Source organism: Myotis yumanensis, unplaced genomic scaffold (genome assembly GCF_028538775.1).
Source record: "Myotis yumanensis isolate MYYU_CA2020_CCGP unplaced genomic scaffold, mMyoYum1.0.hap1 SCAF_19, whole genome shotgun sequence".
Classification (NCBI taxonomy): Eukaryota; Metazoa; Chordata; class Mammalia; order Chiroptera; family Vespertilionidae; genus Myotis; species Myotis yumanensis.
The window spans coordinates 8,175,348-8,200,110 of NW_027223770.1; the positions used below are offsets into that span (position 1 = coordinate 8,175,348).

The 24,763-nt window shown below is 48.2% G+C and overlaps 1 protein-coding gene and 1 long non-coding RNA gene across 4 annotated transcripts in view; one reads left to right on the top strand and one right to left on the bottom strand.

Moving 5' to 3' along the window:
* Positions 1 to 5,505, top strand: part of TBX5 (T-box transcription factor 5) — a 44,826-nt gene extending 39,321 nt beyond the window's left edge. For 2 of the 3 annotated variants that reach the window (XM_070399745.1, XM_070399747.1), the window contains one exon: positions 4,475 to 5,505. In XM_070399745.1, the coding sequence (XP_070255846.1) occupies positions 4,475 to 5,052 (578 nt within the window). In that variant the 3' untranslated portion in view covers positions 5,053 to 5,505. The remainder of the gene's footprint in view (positions 1 to 4,474) is intronic. The other variant, XM_070399746.1, reaches the window with a different exon arrangement.
* Positions 5,506 to 20,725: 15,220 nt separating this feature from the next.
* LOC138997843 (uncharacterized) overlaps positions 20,726 to 24,763 on the bottom strand; it is a 64,096-nt gene continuing 60,058 nt past the window's right edge. Inside the window, exons 2-3 of the long non-coding RNA XR_011469027.1 lie at positions 22,698 to 22,829; positions 20,726 to 20,784 (exon numbers count right to left, since the gene is read on the bottom strand). This is a non-coding gene — a long non-coding RNA (uncharacterized lncRNA). The remainder of the gene's footprint in view (positions 20,785 to 22,697; positions 22,830 to 24,763) is intronic.

A 24,763-nucleotide genomic window follows, 5' to 3' on the forward strand; every position in this document is an offset into this window, starting at 1 on the left:
CCCCACCCCCATGAAACTCGTGTTCCACTGGGCGAGGCAGGTCAGCAAGTAAGTAAACTAGTGGCTTCACATAAGGGCTGAGTGAGGTATGAGCTGGAGTCTTTTGATTCCTAATCAAGGGTAGTCCCACAACAGCATTCCAGTCCTTTCTACTGTAAGCCAACAGCTAAAATCCACCCATCCGTCCACCCACTCACCCACCACCCTCCCTCCCTCCCTTCCACCCACCCATCCATCTGAACAGGAGTTTTATAAAAGCTGAAAGGCTGGGCTGTCCAGCTGAAAGAGCACTGTTAGGTGAGTCAGGCCTGGATATAGCCCCACTTTAGAGTTGCTGAAGGTCACTCAGCCCAGCAGGGGCTGCTCACCACTCTACCTCTGGGAGCTCGGGCTGAACGAACTGTCGCCAAGGGAAATGACCCACATGGGATGGTGGCAATTTCTGCTCAATGGGATTAGTGATGTGAACACAGCCCAGTGTTTCCCAGCTCTGGGATCCACCCAAATGCCTTCAGGTAATGGATGACCTTCACCGAGCTGTCTGCCCAACCTTCCAAGTGGGGAAAGCCAGATAAGACTTAAACACTTCCTTTATGTGCAGGAAAGCTAGACAGACTGCTTATTAACAACTCTACTCATGATGGAGTTTCTGCATTATTGTCATGGACAGTCAAGAACTGAGATCCAAATGGTCCCAGTGGTTCGTCCAAGGTCACATAGCCAGCAAGAGCCAAAGACATAACTCTGTGCCCTAAAAATCCGTGTTCTGGATTCATCATTAAAGCCACTTTTTCCAGAATCAATAGCGTCCAGAAAAATGCAAGGGACCAGGTTTGCCCCGGCGCTGTGCAGTGAGCGGTGGGCAGGATCCGGAAGAGCTTTACTGCTCTCCGGGCACTCAGCTGGGTGCAGGACCACTCTTCCCACACACCTTTCTGAAACCAAGCTGTGGACTCATCTCAACCGAGACTTGACCCGAGACTACAGCCCCTCATCCCTTGGCAGGGAGAGAGATCTTTTGCTGCTGATCATTTACGGTGGTTCCCAGTAAAAAGGCAGAAACCAAACCATAATAATAAAAAACAAAAACAAAAAAAAAAACGAAGATGACATCCAAAGCATTTATCACAACCTGAAGTTGGACGCTTGCTTCGGAATGTCTTTACAATGCGGTGAGGTTCGAGAGGAATTTGAGACTGCTCGGACCTGCTTTCATCAATGAGCCAGTATCGAGTCTTCTTCGGACTCTGCAGCGGATCATTGGGGTATTAAAGACTGGAATGTGTAATTTTATGATTTTCCAAAATGGGCTCCAGCCTTTTTCATATTATTCTTCCTTTTTTGACTTGTAACAAACCTGGAAGCGGATCAGAAACTTGGGAATGGTTAGTTTGCCTTTTTTCCCCCTCTTGCCAAGGGTACCCTGCAGCTGTACTTGCTATTATTAAAAAGGGGAACGCCCTGGTTAAATGGAAAACCCAAAGGTTCTGATTCCAGCAACAATGGAAACATCCAGAGTTATGGATCTGGGGGGTGGGAGGGAGAATGGAGGGAAGAAATCTAGGGAGGAAGTGACCAGGACAAAAAAGTGGAGTGTGGCCATGTCTTTAAGGCGCCAAAGAACGCCCAGCTGAAAGGTGGACAGTGCGGTCACCCTCTTATGATGTCTTCAACATCTGGCTTGACGTAGACAGACACCTGGAAGGGTGGGTGCCTTTTTCACTTTTTGGGGGACAAATCTTTGGGTGTCCTATGGGTCCCAGATGTGTCCCAGAAGGAGTCTCGCTGAACATAAATTCGCTGGCTGCTCGATGGGTACAGTCCTAGCTATGTTTGGTTTGGGAGATTTTTTACTTACCTCTGGGTGTCACTGGGAGAATGATGCAAATGGAGGTGGTGGGTGGAACCCAGGCTCCCCTACCCTGGCCGGAGAGCTGTTTTGTAATGCAGACCAAGGTCAAAGGATTTACGGTGGGACGGTGGGACGAGTGACTGACTTAGAGCTTCCTATCTGAGGACCACTTCCTGATCACAGGTCGGCATCCGTCCTCACTGCTTAGGGGAGAATGGACAGGGGCCAAGGACGTGTACCAAGAGTAGGGCTATGACTACCTGTTGACCACTCTATCTCCAGCAGCTGGCACAGGACCTGGCACTTGGTAGGGTCCCATGAACACCTGTTGACTGACTAGGTGAGTAGCGTTGGATATTGGAAATCTACAGAGCCAGAAGCAAGTGTGGTAGACAGAGTCAGCCAGCCCTGGCTTTGACTCCAGCCTCTGTCCTTCCCAGCTGCATGACCTTGGGTGGGTCACTTCCCCAAGCAGGAGCCACATGGAGGAATTACTATGAGATTAGAGTAAGGTCACTTAGTCAGTGCTCAATCAGTAAAAGCTATTCCCTCCCATCATTGAATCTGCGTCCTGCCCTCACGTCATCCACCATCACAGTGAGTGGCAGGGTGTCCTAGTGTTTCATTTTTCTTCACCAACCCCCTTAAAGACAGAAATATAAATATATATATATATATATTGATATTTTACAGAGAGGGTGAGGGATAGTTAGAAACATCGATGGGAAAGAAACATCAATCAGCTGCCTCCTGCACACCCCCCCCCCCCCCCCCACTGGGGATGTGCCCGAAACCAAGGTACATGCCCTTGTCTGGAATCGAACCTGGGACCCTTCAGTCCGCAGGCCGCTCTAGCCACTGAGCCAGACCAGTTAGGGCAGTGGTTCTCAACCTGTGGGTCGCAACCCCTTTGGGGGTTGAATGACCCTTTCACAGGGGTCGCCTAAGACCATCGGAAAACACATATATAATTACATATTGTTTTTGTGATTAATCACTATGCTTTAATTATGTTCAATTTGTAACAATGAAAATACATCCTGCATATCAGATATTTACATTATAATTCATAACAGTAGCAAAATTACAGTTAGGAAGTAGCAACAAAAATAATTTTATGGTTGGGGGTCACCACAACATGAGGAACTGTATTAAAGGGTTGCAGCATTAGGAAGGTTGAGAACCACTGGGTTAGGGCAAGACAGAAATATTTATTAACATTTATTGATTAGAAAGCAATTGGAAGACAAAGAAAGACAATCTCCAGTTTGAGGGTAGAATTCCAGCTAAAGGATGAATCTGGGTTGAGGTTTACACTTGGGGAGAAATCCCCCAGTTCCTCTTCCCCTGAAGGGAGCACCTGGAGGTGTGCTGTTATAGATCGGGTCTGCCACGAGATTGACTGGTGCCCTTGAAGATGTCTCATCTCATTTAATTCTTCGCCATCCAGTGGAGTAAGTATTCCTAACCCTGACTCAGAGATGGTGAAAATTAGTCTCTGAAATGCTGGTGTGGCACAGATATGAAGTAGAAGACCCAGATTCAAACCCAGACACATCTAGACTTCTTAGCTTGGAGTCTGGATTTAGGGAGTCTTTGAGGCCCTGGAAGTTGTGTGTGTACTCCATTCTCCAAGCTTTGTGTTTGTATATTTTTCTAGGAGAGAGATCAGCACTTTTGTTAGTTTCCAGAAGGGTCTGTGACCTTGAAGTGGTCAGAACTATCCCCCTTCCCCCACTAGGGAACACTAGTGAACAAAGTGGCTTGATTAGCAGGAAAACAGTCACACATTAATTTGTACCAACTCAGCAGATATTAACTAGGCACTTGCTTGCATAAGGCTTCAGGAAAGGATTTGGAAATGAATTCATTTGAGCTCCCATCCATTTGTCCACTTGCCCATCCACCCTTCCACCCATTGCACAAATGTTTATTGCGTGCCTTCTCTGTACTGCATGGTATTAGCAGAGATTTCGGAGGTAGATTACTTGGATTCTGATCCTAGTTCCCCTGCTTCTCAGCCATATGAGCCCTTGGCAAGTTTATCAACCTCTCGGTGTCTCCTTTCTCTCCTCTGGAGAATGGGGATATAATAGGACCCATCTCGTAGGGCTGTCGTGAAGATTAAATGCGTTATCTCATGGGGGGTACCTAAAACACTCCACGTGCTGTTTCTACTGTGAGTGTTGACTTTATTATTATTTTTGTTACTAGGTGTGAACTGGTGCTGGAAATGCCCTGCCTTCGTGGAATTTACAAGCCAGGGAGGGAAGATAATAAATAACAATAATTCTTATTTATTGAGTGTGTCCTTGTACCAAGTTCTGGACTAATACACATTCTCCCATTTCATTCTCAACAATTCCCTGTGTAGAAAAATGCCATTATTAACCTTTATGCTTTGCAGATGAAGAAACGGAGTTCAGAAAGGCCAGACTTTGCTTAGAACACCACAGCCCAAGGTCCTCCCTATGACAGTCCACCCCTTTGTATCAGAATGGAGGCCTGGGCTTACAGTCTTAAGAGACTTGATTCTGCAGGCCTTCAGCCAAATGGCTGTCTCTGCCTTTAGTTGTGGGATGGCTGGTCCTGGCCTCATGGGTCTCTCTCCTCCTGTCTTAGCAGATGAAGAATGCTCCACCGCAGACCATCCCTACAAGAAGCCCTACATGGAGACATCGCCCAGCGAAGAAGACCCATTCTATCGCCCCAGCTACCCCCAGCAGCAGGGCCTGAGTGCCTCCTACAGGACAGAGTCAGCCCAGCGCCAGGCCTGCATGTATGCCAGCTCCGCACCGCCCAGTGAGCCTGTGCCCAGCCTGGAGGACATCAGCTGCAACACGTGGCCCAGCATGCCTTCCTACAGCAGCTGCACGGTCACCACCGTGCAGCCCATGGACAGGCTACCCTATCAACACTTCTCGGCTCACTTCACCTCGGGGCCTCTGGTCCCCCGGCTGGCTGGCATCGCCAACCACGGCTCCCCCCAGCTCGGGGAGGGGATGTTCCAGCACCAGACCTCCGTGGCCCACCAGCCTGTGGTCAGGCAATGTGGGCCTCAGACTGGCCTGCAGTCCCCTGGCGGCCTGCAACCATCTGAGTTCCTCTACTCCCATGGCGTGCCAAGGACCCTGTCCCCACACCAGTACCACTCGGTGCATGGGGTTGGCATGGTGCCAGAGTGGAGCGAGAATAGCTAAAGCGAAGCCTGCTTCCTTAACAGACATTTGCTAGAGAGAGAGGAGAGAGAGAGAGAGAAAGAGAGAGAGAGAGCAGGAGAGACAGTAGCCGAGAGAACCCCACAGACAAGGTATTTCATTTCACCCCACTCATGCCTGCACTTGAGACCCCCAGACACTGATCTAATCAGTAGCCTGAAACCACAGTTCAAAAAATGTGACTTTGTCATTTCGTCTCAAAACTTAAAAAAAACAACAACAACAACAACAAAAGTGAGTCCCATTCCCACCACAACCACCACAATCATCCATGGGCCACATTCACACCACCTCCGGAGGGCCTCCTGGATTCCTTCTTTTGGTCTCCAGCAAGTCTTGCCTCATCGAGTGTGTTATCCTAATGCAGAGTTGGAGCTTTTCCTGTCTTGCTGTTAATGTTGACATTGTTATATAATAAATAATAATATATTTTTTTTTCTTTCAATTTTTCTTAACGGGACCCAGTCCCTTATTTTGGGGGAGGTCTGAGGCAAGTTCAAAGTATGTACTTGTGGAGTTCCCTTCCTCTAAGCCACCCCTAAAACCAAAATTCGCCACCCTCCCCTTGACTGAGAAATGACCTACCTCTGCCATGGGATGTTTTTGAAAAGGTCTCCTATGTCCCCAGTTTTTTCTGATTGTGTCCTGCCTTCCCCGTCACCATGGAGCCCAGTCTGCCTCCCTGGGGAGTCAGGATAACCTTGGGCTCCACCTGGCATCATATCTGACTCAGCGCTCCCGTCTTCCCAGCCATCTGTCGCTAAAACGTGGCCTATAGCTTCCCAGACGGAAAGCTTGCTTTGAAAAACTTAAAGGGCCCTGGGTTACACGCGGGCAGAACTGTGATAAGCAAAGGGCAAGCTCCGTGCTGACAAGGGTGGTGAAAAAGCCAAAGTCAATATTCATCCTGCTACAAAACAAAGCCAGCCCCCAGCCTGCAAATCTCCCGATGATCCAACGGGATGCCAAAGCCAAAGCCACAACGTCTAAAGAAGAGGCAGACCGTGCTCATCCATCATTCTCTCCGAGGGAATCACACCCAATGCTGACACCAAACTGTGGTTATGGAAAGCAGAAAACAGTGTTAAAAAAAGTGTGTAAGTAAAACGTTATTGCAGGGTTCTTCAGATGTAATATTTTACTGGTACTATTTATTTATAAATAGGAGTTCTAATTAAGTAATAACATGAAATCCAGCATGGGAGCTGGTCAAGAGCTTTTAATTTTATTGATACTCAAAAACCAAGTTTGCGTTCTTTTTTTTTTTTTCTCTTTTGAAAGTGCTTTGCTTTCTTGATTAAAAAAAATTCTTTTTTTTTTTTAACTGACCCTAATAAAAAGAACAGGGTAATATGCGAGGCTGAGTATGTCCAAGTCCGTGCGAGTGTGTGAGTATGTTTGTACGTGAGTGTCTTCAAGCGATTTTGTCCTTTTATGTTGCTAAGGGGGGAGGGGGAGAACTAAGTACTCGTTTCGTATATTTGTGTGCCAATTAATGCCTAATAAATACCATGTGCTTAAAAAAGTACAAGGGACTTGAACACCCATTTTTTTCCTGTTCTTTCTACTGACGGGATAGAAGGGAACGAGGGAGAGGAAGGAAGGAGTGGTCTTACATTGGCTTTTTGGCCCCATCTGCTCTCTCTTGCTCGTTTCACGCTATTTAGAACCCTTGTGCTTGATTGTGATAGAGCCGAATATGTCTATCCACTGGCCTGCAGCCCTAGAGGGGAGGCATTTGACTTCACTGAATGTGTGTCAGCATTGCAAAAGGAAAACCGCCAGGAATTCCAACTGACCAAGGAATGAACCGGGCATGCTATAGGTAACACCCAGCACCTGGTCTTCTGAAGGGTCTCTTTCTTTGAATTAATTTCCGGAATCAAGTATTTGGGAGGTCCCAAAGCACGCAACTTTATGGACCATCAATGGATATTTACTTAAAACCCACAAATTTAGGATTAGTGAGTTGGTCCTATGTAACACATATGGGGCAGAACAGAGCAGCGAATTGGTGAGTAAATTAGTTATGCAAATTTAAAAAAAAATCCCAATGATCAAGAATGTCACATCCCCTTAAAGCAGGAATAACTGGCATGTTGATTACAAATTATTCATTGAATCAGATCCCCTGGGACTTTTCTGAGTGGAAGAATCCCCAAGAAGTGTGAATTTATTATAAAGAAATGACAGTTCGGCTTTTTTCCAAGTAAATGGAGAAACTAGGTCAATGGCCTTTGTGTCCCCACAGAGCACTGGAGTGTGGGACTCCAAGTGATGGGGTAGTAGGGTCACCAGAACTTCCAGAGATGCAGGTTATTAGTCTTCTTGAGCTCAGAGAGGTGAGGACACCCCAAGGTCACACAGCTGGTGTGTGGCACAGCTCAGCATGCAACCTATGCTCATTCAAGCCTTAGCTTCCTCACTCACTAAAAGGCAATATTCCACCAGCTTCAAAGGACTGTTGGGAGGGTTAAGGGACATAATATGTATGGAAATGTCCAGTTAAGTAACTTCTCGGAAAAGAAATACTGTGGACAGTTCTGATTATTTCCATAGGACCAATAAAATGCTTGAAAGACTTGCATCAATGGAATGCAAGTTAAATATAGTTTTTATTCACTGGCTTAGCAAATGTAGATATTAAAAACAATGATACCAATTGCTAATGAGGAAGTAGGATATCTTGTAGACTGCTGGTTGGAATAAAAATAGATAAGCCTTTTGGGAGGAGAGTTTGGCAAAATATATGAAAAGCCTTAAAACTGTGCCAATCATTTAATTTGATAATTGCACGTTGGAGAATTGGTCCTATGGAAATAATCAGAACTGTCCACAGTATTTCTTTTCCGAGAAGTTCCTCAAGAATTTTTTAATCATAAAAACTGGAGACAGCTTTAGTATCTAATTAATATGGGGTTGGTTAAATAGATCAGTGTACGCCTGTACGGTGGCATGCCACATGGCTATTGAAAATCCATTTGTGAAGAGATTTAAGATATTAAAGATACACTGTAAGTAAAGAAGCCAGTTACAAGTAGCTTCTCACTTACATTAAATGCACCTGCATTCTTCACTCTTATGGGGGGGGGCACCCAGTTAGAATATACAACCAATAATAATAGCGGCGGTTGGGACTGTAAGTTTTTAAGTTTCTTTGTTTTATTAGGTAATCCCATTTTTTTTTTTGTGATGATGAAGGTGAATTATCTTTGCGATTAGGAATAGAAGTAGTAAGACAAACTCTAGTTCATTTTTTGGTCATTGATCAAATGGGGTCTCTGAGGAAGGCGGACACCTGTTCTACTTTGAGGATGAAGGGATGGCCATCATTAGGGGTGACAGCAGCCTGGTCAGTGACGGAGCTGGGTACCAGGACCAGTCAGCTGAGTACTGAGGATGGAATGTTCCACCTCAACCTCAGGAGATGTCTGATGCTGCTCTGTCTCCACTGGGGGGTTAGGCGATAGTCCTGGGGTGAACCATTATTCTCTTGTTAACCACAACACACACGCTCACACACACACACACACACACACACACACACACACTGAGCCAGGCAATTGTAAGAATCTCATCTTTGCTCTCTAACTGGCCTGGTTTATATGATTCACTTTGCCCATTTGCTGCTTCTGTGACCATGGATAAGTCACTCAACTTCTTTAACCCTCCACTGAGTCATCAAAATGAGGGTAGTAGGAGCACTTGTCCCTGAGAGCCGCTCTATGAGGCTCCATGAGATGATGAGTATAAAGCACTCAGCCCATTGTCTGGTGAGAAGGAATGCTTGCTAGCTGTTAGTTAATAAAAGGGTGAATTAGTATTAATTATTATTGTTATTACTTTCATTATCATTATTTCTTCTCTTTTTCCTTCTCTCCCTCGTCGTGTGTGGTCTTGGTGGACCACAGCAGACACTGTGAATGCCCAGCCCTGTCTCCTGGGCTCATCCTCCAGGTCACTTACAGTGACTTCCCACTTCAGCTTTTGTGTCCCTCCGCCTGAAGTCCTTCTCTGGCCTCAGGGGTGTGCTTGGCCAGGGAATGAAACAGGAGGGACAGAGGTTGGTTTGTAAATACCCGTTTCCTGTTGCCTGGGTGGGACAAGTTTGAGCAGGTTTTACACAGATTCCTAAAGGGGCTCGTGGAGTCTCATAGAGCAGCTCTCTGGGCAAGCACTCTTATTACTCAGCTGCTCATAGAGGTGACCTGTCACTACCACACCCTTCACTGCCTGCTTCCCGTCCTCATCTCATTTCTTACCCGCTCACCCAAATAAAACGCTGCATCCAGACCCCTGTTTTAGGGTCTGCTTTGAGGAAAACCTAAACTAAGAGAGGAAAGCTGTTACTCCAAGAGCTCTTCCCCCTTAGACAAGAGGGTAGGAATGCTTGATATAAGAGAGGGTTATAGTCTCTCTCTCTTTATCTCTCTCTCTCTCCATATGTATCTATCTATCCATCCATCTATCTCTCCATCACCATCTCATCTCCACCCCCTTCTCCTTCTCATCTCTATCACCATCTCATCTCCATCTCCATCACCATCACCATCTCCATCTCCATCACCATCTCTATCACCATTTCATCTCCATCTCCATCCCCTTCTCCTTCTCATCTCTATCACCATTTCATCTCCATCTCCATCTCCATCACCATCTCTATCACCATCTCATCTCCATCTCCATCTCCATCTCTATCACCATCTCATCTCCATCTCCATCTCCATCACCATCTCCATCTCTATCACCATCTCATCTCCATCTCCATCACCATCTCCATCTCTATCACCATCTCATCTCCATCTCCATCTCCATCTCCATCTCCATCTCCATCTCCATCTCTTTGCTCTCCCCTCTGAGAGACAGATTCCTGAGTGGAGAAATAAACTGCAGCTGCTAGTACACATGAGTCTAGTCTTCAACTAAACTTTTTTTTAGCTCCTTCCACCTAGATCGCCAAGATTGTCCCTTTATTATAATTACGGCTCTCCAATCTTTCCTTCACCCCGTGAGTTCCCTTCCAAAGCTGCCACCCGCAGTTGTACAGGCGAGCGTGGCACAACCCTCAGAGCACATCATTTCCACGGAGGGTCTATCTGAACGGAGTTGGGGACGACCTGCCCAACCGTCCCTGGCAGCCCTGCACCACTGCTACTTTCTTTTTTAAAAAAATATATTTTATTGATTTTTTACAGAGAGGAGGGAGAGGGATAGAGAGCCAGAAACATTGATGAGAAACATCGATCAGCTGCCTCTTGCACACCCCCTACTGGGGTTGTGCCTGCAACCAAGGTACATGCCCTTGACAGGAATCGAACCTGGAACCCTTGAGTCCGCAGGCTGACACTCTATCCACTGAGCCAAAGCGGTTAGGGCCACTGCTACTTTCAATACATTCTTTCCTTTAGGGTTGGACCACAGCTGATGAAAACCTCGATATGGAAATGACTTGAAGATCTTCTGCCTTCAGAGAAGTGAAGGTCTAAACCACGGGCAGGAGATCGTGGCAGTCTAGTTGAATCCTGCTGGGAGACAATGCAGGTGTTCTTTAGGTTCAAGTTTGCCCCTAAACAAAGGTCCAGCCTTTCCCAACTCTGTCTGCTACCTACTTTCTTTTCTGGAGAAAAATACAGTTGAAGGGCAAGAAGCAGGAGAAGAAGAAGGAGATGGAGAAGAAAGAGAGAGAAAGAGCCAAGAACAGCTTTTGCATTGCTCTAGTTTCTGAAACATAAAAGCTATTCTTTTAGAGTAAATCCATTTTTCCCCATGGCACTGAGGATAGAGAAATTCCTAGGAAAATAATTTGTCAAGTCTCGACTGATCAAAGATACATATGAAAGGACCCCACTTTTTTTTCTTCCCAAGGCAAAAACCAGCCCCCATCTAAGCTCAGAATGAATCGGCAATTCATTTACTGACTGTCAGATAGAGTAGCACAATCCCCATCACATCTTTAACCGGGACGGGGCCAGAAGGAAGCAATTCTGTGCCCACCGAGTGTACAAGCTGGGGGTATGTTAGTGATTAGAGGGATTCTGGCCTGGGGGAGGCACAGAGATATGACTCAGATTCGCAAATGCACCATAAATCTCTCTTTTATTCAAAATGTGTGTTTTATAGTCGTTTCCTGGCCAATTGCTGCCTTGAATAAATATATAACATATCTGGGCTTAGCTTTCAGGCCGGGAGCTGGGGTTTGTCTTGGGGGCCAAGTATTCTTGCTATTTCCAAGAGCAAATAATGCAAATCGCCTTCTCCCCAACTCACCAGCCACGTCCTACCTCAAACATAGAAACAGAGGTTGGTGCTAATTGGGCCACGAGAGAGAACGCCACGCCTGGCCGGCTGAGCTAATTTCTCATATTCTTCTAACAGGCTGCCCACCTCTAAGCCCAACACCCCTCCGCCCGGCACCCGCAGATGAAGTGGCTACCTCCGAGGGTCATCGACTGCATTTGGTTAGATCCACTAACTCAGGCGTTTAGCCAAAAACCTTGGTTTGGAAGATAAAGGGTTTACAAAAAAAGGTTTTTTTAAGGAGATTTCCACTTGTTCTTGAAACACCAGTCCCCCTCATCCCCCCAATTCCATCCCATGCATCAAGGTGCCTCCTCCGGAGGTGGGGAGGACCAATGACTTTTTCCATTCTTTCCCTCTCCCTTGCCATCAATTTCAGTTGAACTTGGAGTTCGAGACCCAGAGGGCTTTTATGGCCCTGTTCATTGAAGGCTGATTAGCTAAGGATTTGACTTGTTATTCTGCATAGGCCCCAACCTTGACTTCGAGCTTTTTAAAAGTCAGTGCAAAAATGGAGAGCTTCTCAAGAAGCTCCCACGCCCAGCCCTGTGAAGTGTGCAAGAAATATCTTATCCCCATTTTACAGGTGAGCAAATAGAGGCTTAGAGGGGTTGTCACTCGCCCAAGGTCTCATTGCTGCAATAGATAAGCCCTCCCACTTTTTCCGTTCACGACACTGGGCACTAACAGTGTGCCCAACTACAGAGCCAAAACGGCAGCGTCTCTGCCTCAAATAGATCTCAGTCCCATGTGACAGTCACTGTCTTGTGTCTGGATTCCTGAGAGCTAGCACAGGACCTGGCAGGAAGTGGGTGCTCGGAGACTTCCTGCCAAACTCCTGAATTCCTGGCAGGCTGGCTGATCTCAGCTGGAGAGAATGTTAACTTTGATATATACAGAGAGGTCCATGGATACTCCTGGGCAGAGGAGATGTTCGGGGAGAGGAGAGGGCTACGTCTAGCCTTCAAGTCGGGATCTGGGTGTGGAGAGAGGCGCAAAGGATGAGAATGGAGGCGTGTGGGGTGATGCTACCTGCGGCCGAGCTGAGTCAGGCTGCCCCGAGTGAAACCCCACCTCTGACGCGTCTCCGCTCTGCCAAATCTGGCCAATTTCTTCCACTCCCTGTGCTCTGGTTTCTCTCCCTCTAAAACGGTGCCAAGAGGGACACTTGTGCATTAAACTGGTGGAGACCTGTGAACAGCACCACGTGTGTGACAAGCACTCAGAACACGGCATTGAGTACAGATAGTGTCCATCTCCTGCCTTGTTCCAGAAAGAATCTTTGGCTGCAAAAATACGTGTAATCCACGGACAATTAATAACGCAAAAATGACCAAAGGTGATGCGCACATACCAGTGAAGTCCACTTGGTCTGTGTGGCACACGGTTGGTCCCAGAGTGGCCACAGCAATTTCTTGTCCTGTATTGTGTTCCAGGCCATGATGCTTCTCCCATCAAGAGGGGAGTCTGATTCTCACCCTTGATTACGGGCTGTCCCTGTGGCTTCCTCTGGCAAACAGAATGCGAGTGTGTGTGTGTGTGTGTGTGTGTGTGTGTGTGTGTGTGGTGGTGGGGGGGGGGCGGGGTAAGGTTCCCAGGGCCAAGGCTGAGCTAAAAACAGGCCAGGTCCAGGGTTAGGCACAGCTGGTGACCTCCTCAGTCAGAAAACCTCTCAAGGTAAGGTCATCAAGGTGCTACCATATCCACCTAACCTGTCCCTCACTGGGACGCTCACCCTTTTATTTTTTAAATATATTTTTATTGATTTCGAGAGGAAGGGAGAGGGAGAGAGAGATAGAAACATCAATGATGACAGAGAATCAATCAGCTGCCTCCTGCACACCCCCCAACTGGGGATTGAGCCCACAACCCGGGCATGTGCCCTTGACTGGAATCGAACCTGGGATCCTTCAGTCCACAGGCCGATACTCTATCCACTGAGCCAAACCGGCTAGGACTGGGACGCTCACTCTTGAAACGCAGCGCTATGCTGTGAGGGAGCCCGAAGGAGAGCCCACGAGGACAGCGGCTGAGGCCCCTACAGCCAGCACCCATCCCGTCCTGGGAGTGAAGAGCCTGCAGGCCACCCTGCCCCCAGCTCCTGACATTGTGGACAGAGGCCGATCGGCCCCGCGGGCCCTGTCCCAATCCCTGCCCCTCAGAATCCAGGAGCATAAGGAAGGGTTTTAGGATATTTTGCTTCTCGGCCTGGGGAACTGGAACATCCTGTGTAGTTAATAGAAATGTATTTGGCTCTGAGCTTGCTTGCTGCCAAAACAAGGGGAGAATTATAGTGACTTACAAGAGCCCAAAGTATTCGCAAGACAAACAAGGGGGGTGTTTGCTAAACACCCGGAGGGCACTTCTCCTGAGGCTCCGGGAAAGATGGTATCGTGCTGTGTCATTTTGTGGTGATGCATGCTCTTAAGGAGGCCGTCACAGTAAGCCCAATAGCACCTCGCATAGGACTATTGATCCTGGGTGTCCTCCATGTGCTACCAAACCCTGCATCACAAATGGGCAGAATCGGGAGGTCTAGAAACCCAAATGATAGCATCTAGTTACTGAGGTCTGTGCAGGTCTGGCTTAATCTAGGGGGATATTTTCTAGAAATCGGTAAGCAGCTGAGGCCAGGCCCTCATCACTAGCACCGAGAGCAGATCCTGGCACAGAGGCCATGCTCTGAAGGTATTTGGTGAATGAATAAAGAATGACCCAGCCAGTGTTGCTCAGTGGTTGAGCATTGACCCAAGAACCAGAAGGTCATGGTTCGATTCCCGGTCAGGGCACATGCCCAGGTTGCAGGCTCGATCCCTAGTGTGGGGCATGCAGGAGGCAGCTGATCATTGATTCTCCCTCATCATTGATGTTTCTATCTCTCTCCCTCTCCCTTCCTCTTTGAAATCAATAAAAACATATTTTTAAAAAAAGAATAAATGGCTGTACATCAGCTCAGATGATCCTTCATCGACATGATTTCTCATAACAGAGGAGGAGAAACAAGAGAGATGCAGACTCAAATGCTATCGAGACCCTGGTGAGCTGTGTGACCTTAGGGGGTCATTTAACGTGTCCGGGTCTGGTATTAAGACCTCCAGGACCGAGAGAGTAACAGCCCATTCCACAGTGGAGGAAGAGCCACGTGGGCTTTGAAAGGCCCGGGGAGCGGCTGCAGCAGGCCTTTCCCTTTTGCCCACTCTCTCTTTCCCGGCTTCACACTCTCCCCTGGCCACTTGAGAAGGACAAGTTTTGGTTTCAAGTGGTTCCCCTGGGAACGGGGCCCCAGGTAGGGAGCCAGGGCGGTACCATCTCGCCAGCACTCAGGGCTGAGCTAAAAACAGGCCCGGCTCCGGGTGGGGGTAGGGTGGGGGTCACCCTCACTCTGCAAACCGCCCCCTGCTCTCTGGGGAAGTGGGCCCGCCAGGGTGCCCTGTCCTGAACGCTTCCCTCCCCCCGCCCCTCCCCCAGCGCCCATGGCAGGCCTCCTTCTCTTGAGGAGGAACTGTAAGTACTTTAGACAACAGGCCGATAGTGTCAAAGAGATGGATGGGACAGGCCGCTTATCTTGCTTAAAGAGACATGACTGGCTGGGCATGTTGCTTCTCCCCCTCCTCTTCCTTCCCAGCCTGTGAATTTAACTCTCTCTCTCTCTCACACACACACATACACACACACACACACACACACACACACACGTAAGCACACAGGCCCTGGGAGCCTGTTTCTCAGGAAAGCTTACCTGTCTCCCTCCCTCGTGTCCACTATCCTCACCACTTACAAATCTCAGAGAGCAACCGGGACACAAGAAACTGTGGTCTCAGACAGACCCAGAGTAGATTCTGGAACTTTGAGGTAGGGACAGGATGAGAGAAGGATCTTCCCCCTCCCCTCAGCAGAATTACTTAAAAAAAAAAAAGATAAGGAAAAGAGAGAGAAATGGCCTCCTGCTTATCCTTATTTGATAGACCCTGTGCTCCAGACCTCAGCGCGCACAGTCGGCTAGGATTGTAGTCCGGAGTGTGGTAGGGTTTCTGCGTGCAGGCCTGCGGGAGGCGACGTGGAAGTGAAGGTGTTCAGGATTCAACCCCAATTCTAAATTCAGACCAAGGGAAGGAATGTCTGCCAGCAGGATCATCCCAGACAATGAGAGGGTGTGAATCAGTGCAGGCACGTTGGAGCCCGGGTGACTCCAAGACAAAGTCTCCTAGAATCCAGCCTTTTCCTTCTGGGCTCCTGCCCCAGAGCAGGGTGACTGGGCTCCCTAGATACGTAACAATGACTGGAGACATTATTGTCATGATGTGTGTGGGGGACACTGTTTAACATCACACAGTGCACGGGACACCCCGAACAACAAAGATTGTCAGGCCCCGTGTGTGAGTGGTGCCCAGGTAGGGACACCCTGCCCTGGAGACGCACCAGCACAGAGGTGCAAGGAAGAATGTGCCACACAGAGCCCAGCAGGGTTTTTTTTTCTTTTAATAGCTAAGATTTGGAAACAGCTTCAAAATGCACGAATAGGGGGCTGGTTAGATGAGTGTCTTGACTGGGGTTACAAGTTAGAAATCACTGGGAATGAAAACATTCTGATAATTAGGCCCTGCCGCCAGAGTTCTCCCTCAGTTCGTCTGGAGAGGAGCCCAGACATCCCATTTTATGAAGGACCACCTCCCCAACACACGTGAGGCTTCAATATGCAGCCAGAGTTGAATGCACCAGGTTCCGGTTCTCCTCAGGAACACGACACAGCAGTGAACAAGAATGGGGTTGATCTGTTTACACCTGGATGGCAAGGTTCCCAGACACATTGTTGAATGAAAGAAGCCAGTGGCAGAAGCATATGTTCAAGGTGGGACCATTCAGAAAACAAACCAACCAACCAACCCCACTGGAAGTCAACTCCAGAGAAGTCTTCAAACCCATAGTATATCCACATGCAGAACAAGACGACCTATTATATGATGTATTAGAGGCCTGGTGCACGAAATGTGTGCACGGGTAGGGTCCCTAGGCCTGGCCAGCGATTAGAGGCCATCAGGTTCCCCGCCTCCCCACCTCCTCCTTCCCTCACTCCCTCAACGCCCCGCTGCTGCAATCGCTGGTCACCTGCCGTGTTCCGTGCCGCCCCCTGGTGGTCAGTGCACATCATAGCGAGCCATCGAACTCCCGTTCTCCCAGTCGAACTCTGGAGGGGACACTTTGCATATTAGCCATAGATAGATAGATAGATAGATAGATGATGTCAAGCATAAAATGGGTTCTGAAAAGATACATACACCCTGAAATGCTGCCAATGGTTACTTCTTGGGAAGCGTTGAGGGGACCAAGATGGGGGTGGGGTTTCTGTGGCCTTATCTATGAAGTTAACTTTTTTAGGCAAGGGGAATGTCTTCTTGATTGAGTAAGTAAAACTGAATAGGAAACAATAGGAAAGCCGAGGAGAAAGTTGGGGATAGAGGCACTTAAAGCTGTCAAAATCCGCTGAGGCCAGATGCTCAGGGCACCAGCCTTTGGAGCGGAGGCCTGGCTTATTTATGTGGGCATATCTGGAGGCAGCCACTCCTGCTGGCTCCCCCTCCCCACCCCCAGCTCTGTGCTGCCCGAGCCTCCCTCCATCTAAGCAGTGGACACCTGATTGGAGCAGAGGTTGACAACTGCTCATTTTATTAGTAAGTGTCATGTCCAGGGAGCTCAAATGGCCAGTTTTCTCTCTTTCAGTGATCAAAGCTGCCCTGTGTCCCTGGGCGGGGTGGGGGAGGATGGAAGGGGAAGGGGAGGCTGTCCTATCACAGGGCGCTGAGGATCCCTACCTGGGTGTGGAAGGGAGACAGGAGAGGTTCGAAGCAGGCAGAGAGGCTGGGAGGGAGTCAAGGAGGCTCCAGCGGGTGGAACTTTCTAAGGAGGCATTCCCACCTGCACGCACTCAACCATTCTCTACTTACTGCACATCTACTAAGTGCCAGGTCCTGTGCCAAGTGAGGAAGATAAAGAAATGAAAAGGCATATAATTATCTCTGCCTTCAGTGAGACAAACATTCATTTATCAAGACAAGAAGTATTTGTTGTGCACCTACTATGTGCCAGCATTTGTTATGTAAAAAGAATGTGAATGAACAATAACTATATATTATCACCATTACTATATGAAATACTTACATATACATTCTATGTATATAATACACACTATTAAGTATGTATTAAGTAAATACTATGCAGGCACTGTGCTAAGCTTTTAAAGATACATTAACTCATTTAATCTTTAAAACAATCTTATATGTATATCTTATCTTATCCTTATACACAGGAAGAAATTGAGGCACAGAGAGGTTAAGAAACTTGTTCAAGGTCACCGAGTGGGTATGTGGAATAGCTGAGATTTAAACCCTTGCAGCTAGCTTAGCTCTAAAACCTCTGCTTTGAGATACTCCACTGTGCTTTTGGTGAGAAACATGGACATTATCCTTGCTCCTCTTGGAGCTGAAAGGCAAGTATATGTGTTTTGGGAAGTGGGGAAGTTAGACTTAGATTAACCACCTGTAAATAAGGCTGATTTATGTCATCGTGTGGGGGTGCTGTGAAGGCTGCCCAGAGGAAGTTGCCATTTGAAAGATAAGTAGGAATTAGTTAGCAAAAGTGGGGGGCAACAGTTCTCCAGGCAGAGGAAACAGTATGTGCAAAGGTCCTGAGGTGGGACTGAGTTGAACCAGTTCTTGGAACAGGAAGAAAATGTCAGTGCGGCTGGAGCACAGGAGACCTGGGGCAGGGAGTGGAGAAGGGCCAAGGGATTGGCAGGGGCCAGGCCACATGGGGCCATGGACGTGAGGTAAGGCATTTGGTCTTCACTCTTCAGAGCATGAAAAAACCAAGGCAGGGCTTTCAGCCAGGGAGCAGTGCCAAGCTCACTCTGGCTGCAGCGAGAAGGGGGTACAGGGGATTTGGGTACAGTAAGTGCAAAGGTGAGGACTCTTAACCCAGCCAGGAAGAGCAAGAGGTCAGAGTCTATTTTCTCTTCATGCTTATTCCCTTCCAGTTGACACCCCTGGTTTCTCCCTGCTACACCCCCTACCACGGCCAGAAGATCCACACCCCTCAGAACATGGAAACAGAGAATGTACTATCTCCCTCCCAGTGATCAGGACCTATTCAAGCCATCAACCTCACAAGGGATCCTGGGAAATACAAGATGGAAATGGAATGTTATGACCACGTAGCGTGATCTCTGCCACACCCACCAGTGAGTCCAAAAGGGGGGCAGATGATGTGGAATGTAATTCTCTAAAACTCACTACTATCTACAAGTGGCATTGGAAGACCCAATACTTTCCCCTCAAGCCCCATAGGTCGGTGCTCAACCACTGAGGCACGCAGGCCGGGCTCACTACATTTCTTTGGTCCTCACTTGGCTTGTCTGCAAAATAAGAAATTGGTATCTTGCTTGCAGGATGTTTTAAGGATCAAATGAGAACAGAACACACAGTAGATGCCCCATAACTGCCAGCTGCCATTACTGTTATTACTACACCCCCAAAGATGTTTGGCTGATTTCTGTCGCTAAGCTGGACTCCATGTTTATGATTTTTTCCCTCCTTTCCTTACAAAGCAAAGTAGGGCATTCATCTTATGGCGACCCCTCCCCCAAATCCATCCTCAATTGGAATATTCTCCGGGGGTTTCCCCAGAGCCATGCTACCACCTGGAATTATCCCGTGGTCCCCACAGGAGGCAGTAAGATCTTTATTTATGCAAAAGACAGCTCTGGGGCGGGGGGTAGGGGGGGGGCAGTGCACGTGTTCTGGGCGAGCCCTCTTGGTCCACCCAGAACAACATCCCCTCTATTGAGTCTGCATCGTAAATATCTGACTTGCTTGTCCTCGCCTAGGAAGTTGTTTCCAGGGCCAAGAGATTGCTTTCTTCCCATTTGTTTATGGGAAGACTTGTTAAAAATTCCACTGCTCGGATCTGTAAAGCCCATTACTGACGTGGAAGATGGCATGTTTGACTAAAGCAAGTTACCTCCTGGCTCAGAGCCTCCCTCCTTCTCCCAATTCAGGGCGGCTCAGAGGGGCCGCTGAGTTCCAGCATCCCTGCGGGGTTAGCTTGGCCTGGTTGTAACTACGAGGACAACACATCACAGCGCAGGGTCTCCTACTGCCCAACACTACTTCCTCCCCTCTCTTCCCAAAGCTGTTGTTCTCAAAGGCCAAAAACGTCCTGTACGTACCCTGGTCTCCATCTCAGAGTCAGCCTCGCAGTGAACTCAACCTGCAACACCACGGTATCTTTAGTGCCAACCATGTACATGTAGGCAGACTCAATTAATATCTGCACAGCAAATGGTGTGGTGTGTTGTGTGTGGTTTTTGTTTGTTTTTTTATAATCACTGTGATTGCAAGCAACAGAAACTCAGCCCAAAGCCGCTTACGCATCACAGGAGAAGTGCAACTCAAGGTCCAAAAGCTGGAGCATGTGATGCCTTCAGAACGTCACCTCTTTTTCTCAGCTCTGGTCTCTTCCCTATTAGCTCTGTTCCTTGTCCAAACCTTCTTCCATGGTGACCTCCTGGCTTCTATTCACTGAACTTCAAGACCTGCAGAAAGAGAGAGCCTCTCTTTCCCAACAGTATCAGCAAAAGTTCCAAGGCTGAGTCTCATTGGCCTGGTTTAAAGTCACATAACCATCCCTAAAACAATCACTGTGAATTCCACTAGGAAATGGAATTCTCTGACTGATGGGTTCCAGACCCTGGAAGCCAGAGAGAACTACAGTCAACTCTACCTTAAACCACAATAGGAGTAGAAAATAGGTGGATCACGAGAGGAAAATTGAGGCAGTTTTGCCTGATAAAGAGGAAATGAATGTGGGATAGTAAAACCACAAGAGGACCGCTACAGAGAGTTTGTGCAAAGAAAGTCTATCTCGTAACCTTAGTTCTTTCACCTTCTTTCTCTCACCCCACCTCCCAGCACCTAGGTCTTTCTGGAGACCTCGCAGCAGTCTTTCCTGAAGGTGTAAATGATGCTGCCAGCCAAGAATCTCATAGGCAGTCCACCCATCCACCGACAGAAACGTTTCAGTAAGCAGGGGCCTGCACAAGTGCCTGCCTAACTCCTGTTATCCCTGCAACGCCAGGTCTAGGGTCACAACCGCCCTCCCCAGGTCAGTCCAGAAAATGATTTTCTAATCACTCTTTTCAGGGTTACTCCGTCCCCAACTGTACTGACTCCATCAGGCGCCCTTATCAGACTGTAGTTTCTCCTTTTATTTTAATTTAAATGTCTCCTCTACTGACCCACGAAGATATACACAGGGAGCTCTCCAGAAGAATAGTCTCTAGACAATAGAAACGAAATGTGCATTTATTTATTCAGGCTCCGTTCTCCAACTGGTTGATGGGCGTTTGGCCAAGATGTACGAAACCTGCCAAAGGAAGTGTTACAGCGGCTTGTAGGAATTCTAGAGTTTCTCTCTTGGACAGAGCTGGGTGTGATCTTTTGGGTCTGCGATCAATGGTAACCATGGCTCATGTTCATAAACACTTTCTTGTGCTTGCCCTTTATCCATCCTTAATATTAGCATTATCAGTAGTTATTATTTTATGTCTCATTTGTTGAGTTCACGCTGTGCAGCAGCCCCTGAGGGGATCCCCTTACCTATATCATCATTTTCATTCTCTATGACATTAAGGGGTAGCTATCACTTATTTTGTCGTTGAGTAATTTGAGACTCGCTCAGAGAGGGTAAGTGACTTGCTCAAGGCTGCACAGGTAGTTGGGAGTGAAGCCAGGACTCAAACCCATGTGTACGTGGCTCTAAGATCTTGAGTGTAAGCATTAAATGAGCAGCATGCTTGCCTTCTTACAGATGGGAACTTGAGGTTTAGACAATTAACCCGAAATTCACAAGACGTCACCAAGGTGTCTAAAAGGGCCCAAGGATCGGCTAAGCTCCTGGAAGAGGATGTTCTTATGAATTCTGGAACGGAGAGCGAGGCTCAGAGAGCAGCGAGCGGGAGGAGCACTCGGCCTCCCAAAGGCGTCTGCCTGCAGACACGTGTGTGAATTAAGCACTTGGCACCAAGCGGAGGCTGGATGGACGCGAGCTGAAGCCGAAGCGATGGACGCCAGCGCACGCGGAGGGCCCTGACAGATGGGATATTTCACGTGGGATTATTCATTCACATGATGGATGCGAGGCAGCAGGGCTGAGCCCTGGGTCCCACTGGAACCAGCGTCCATGGGCGAAGCGCTCCGCAGCCCCCAGCCCCCTCCGCACTTGGGTTTGGAGCCAGCTCCCCCAGCACTGGCTGTCTGGCTCTCCCCCTCCTCCCTCAGCAGTGAGCTCCACTGTGGAACCTTATCAAGTGTTTCCTGACCAGCAGTAAGTACCTAACATCGCCTATACTCACCCTGTCCACCCCCCCGGCCCCGCGCACCTTGGCTACAATATCTCCTCCTCATAAATCACGCAGCCATATTAACTGTCTCTCAATCAATCTCTTCCAGGTGTGGGCTCAGACTGTGTCTTAAGACAAGTGTCTCTCCCCTCGAGGCTTAGGCGCTAAGAGCCCCCTCGTCTGGGAACAGTTTAAACCCAGATCGCTTCTCTCCCTTCTCAGGGTCTTGGTTCAGACCCGAGACCCCCAGGAACCGCAGAGTGCAGGGAGCCTCAAGAAACCCGGGCGAGGGCCAAACAGACCCAGGAGGCAGGAGGCGATGGTGTTTACCGAAGCCCCAAGGCGTGGTGAATATTGAAAAAAAAAAACAAAGTCATTCTCCATTGAGCCCGGATTCCAATTCAAGCCCAGCCAGTGGCTATCAAATTGCCAAGCCAAAGACAAAGAAAGCGAGGCATGGAGATCTACACCCCAAAACAGGAGGCCTGGCCTTGAGGAGTGGAGGGGTGGTGTGTGCTGGACTCACTCTGATGCACTGGTCTCCTTCCAGCTGGAGACACTCGGGCCTGTGCAATCGCCATCCTTCTCCCTCCTCCCACCACCCACACACCCACGAGTCACTTCCAAGGATGGGGAAGCCTTTGAAGTCAGCGGTGACGCCGATGCCGTAGCAGGGAAGGCGTCAGGGACTGTGGAAGGGGTGGCCACGGGGCCAGTAGATAAGCAACGCAAACAACCGCGAGCGCCCTCCCAGTCGCAGAATGAGGCATTTCCGACAGCGGGTTGTCGCCTGGGTTTGCTTCCTTAGTCTAGTTTGCAGAGCTATGAAGGATGAGGTTCCCAAATGCAGCTAAGCCAGGGAGTGTGAGTGGGGCAGCTGTACAGGAGTTTCCCCAGAGTCAGAGCTCAGGGCTGTCTCGGCCTGAGGCTGACTTACCCAAGGCTTCCTCTGTGTCTCCACTGAAAACCTGCCTGGGCCCACGGCGTCCTGCGCGTGCAGTTCGTGTGAGCAGGCATTCTTCTGGTGAGAGGGCCCACAGCTTGCATCAGGGCTTCTGTGACTCCCTCCCTTAAAAAGGTATAAAACATTTTGCAATAAATGAATGAAAAAAAAAGCAAGCAACTATCAAATAGGTAGAGAATGCCAACTCTGTTTTTGTTAATAATACTCATCTGTTAGGTAGAGCTCCCCCAAGTAGCCCCCGAGTCGAGGATCTGAACGGCAGCAATTTTGGTTTTGTTTCGCTTTTGGAGGTGATCCCAGGAAGCACCAATAAAGGGTGGAGAGAAATGTGAAGGGGGAACAGCCAACAGAGCCTGTGTCAGTGAGGTCACTGTGGTGGGAAACTGCGGTGCAGCCCTGCGGGGACATGAGACACAATACGGAACAGGCCCCCAAGTTGTCCCACCTGGGGGACAAGAAGCTGGAGCATCCATCCTCCAACCTGTTTGTCACTGTCTGAGGGCTACTCCTGGGGGCTACCTTGTGAGCTGAGGCCAGGTGGGCTGTCAGGTGGTGGGGTGTGCACACTCCTATGAGGAAGCCGTCAGCATGCACGAGAAGGGTGTGTGCTGGGAGCATATGGGTGAACTCCCCGTGGGACCTACTACATCCATAAATTCACGTTTACTCGTTTCATCGCTGAGCACAATTCCCACGTGCAGGAAGGAGACACCGCTCTGAAGATGACAGCCTTGGATTTCACAGTAAATTCGGAACAGGGCTCATGTAATATTAATAACCTAAGTATTTACATAAATGCCGTGGGCTTATAAGTGAGCTTCAGGGTTAAAGCATCATAAAACATTTCCTTATAGTGGAAATAAATATGCTCAAGTGTCCCAGAAGAACTAAAGGAAATGCGAAACTAAGGAACATGAAAGCCCAATGAGATTGCTATAGCTGAAGGGATTCAGATAGTTCAAGTCCTAGGTCTGACACCTAGGACTGTGTGCCCTCCAAGAAGTTACTTAACCTCTGAACTTCAGATTTTTTTTTTTACCTGCTGAATGATATGACAATCTATATACAGCTGTCATGAGGATTAAAAGAGGTAATGCATATTGACAATGGCGTGGGTTGTATTATTTGTTTAGATTTCTTTTTCCTCTCCACCCTTGCCACGGTTTAATATGTCAGAGGAATACTTCCTTAACCTGCTGATGTAAGGCATGGCCACGTGGCTTACTCTGGCCAATGGACATGAGCAGATGTAGCATGTGTTCCATCTGAGCCGAGACTGTAAATGTCCTCTTTTGTAGTCCTGCACTGAACCATGAGGAGAGCATGCCGTGGGCAGTTGATGAAGCTTTGACTCGGGTTCCAGAGTTGCAGACACATAGGGTAGAACTGCACCCAATCCACAGCCTGAAGCAGAGGCACACCAGCTAATCACAGGCCAATGAGTGAGAAAGAATATTATTGATCTGAGCTATTGAGATTTGAGCTTATTTGTTATGCAACAGTATCACAATAATAGCTGACTATTACACAATGTAAAACATTTGGCACAAAGTCGAACATATTGTAGGTACTCGATAAATAGTTATTATTGGTATTGATATTATTATTACTATTGGGAAAAAAGGGGGAAAGGGGGTGTTAGGCAAATATGTTGGGGCACACTGTATGTGATACCCTATGGAAGATTTAGAAATATCATTAGCATATTAAAGGCTTTGAGAAGTTCTATAGTTAAAAAAAAATACTGGAAACTTTTTCTGTAATAAACACATCCTTACGTTCTTTAGAGAATTTTGGGAAATAGCAACATGAGGGCCTTGCACTTAGGATGGGAAGTATTCCAAGTCGAAAATTGGTTTCTTCCCATCACTTCTCTGATGGGGTGTGAGAGGAGCATAGAGATAGATGCGGAAGCCTCACACCCACTGGCAGGGCCAGCTGCTCACTTTTCAGCACCCCATTAGCCAATGTGCAATTCCCTTCCCTCTCCTTGCTGTGCGCAGGCTGAGACTTGGCCAGCCACACATATGCTCAGTGGG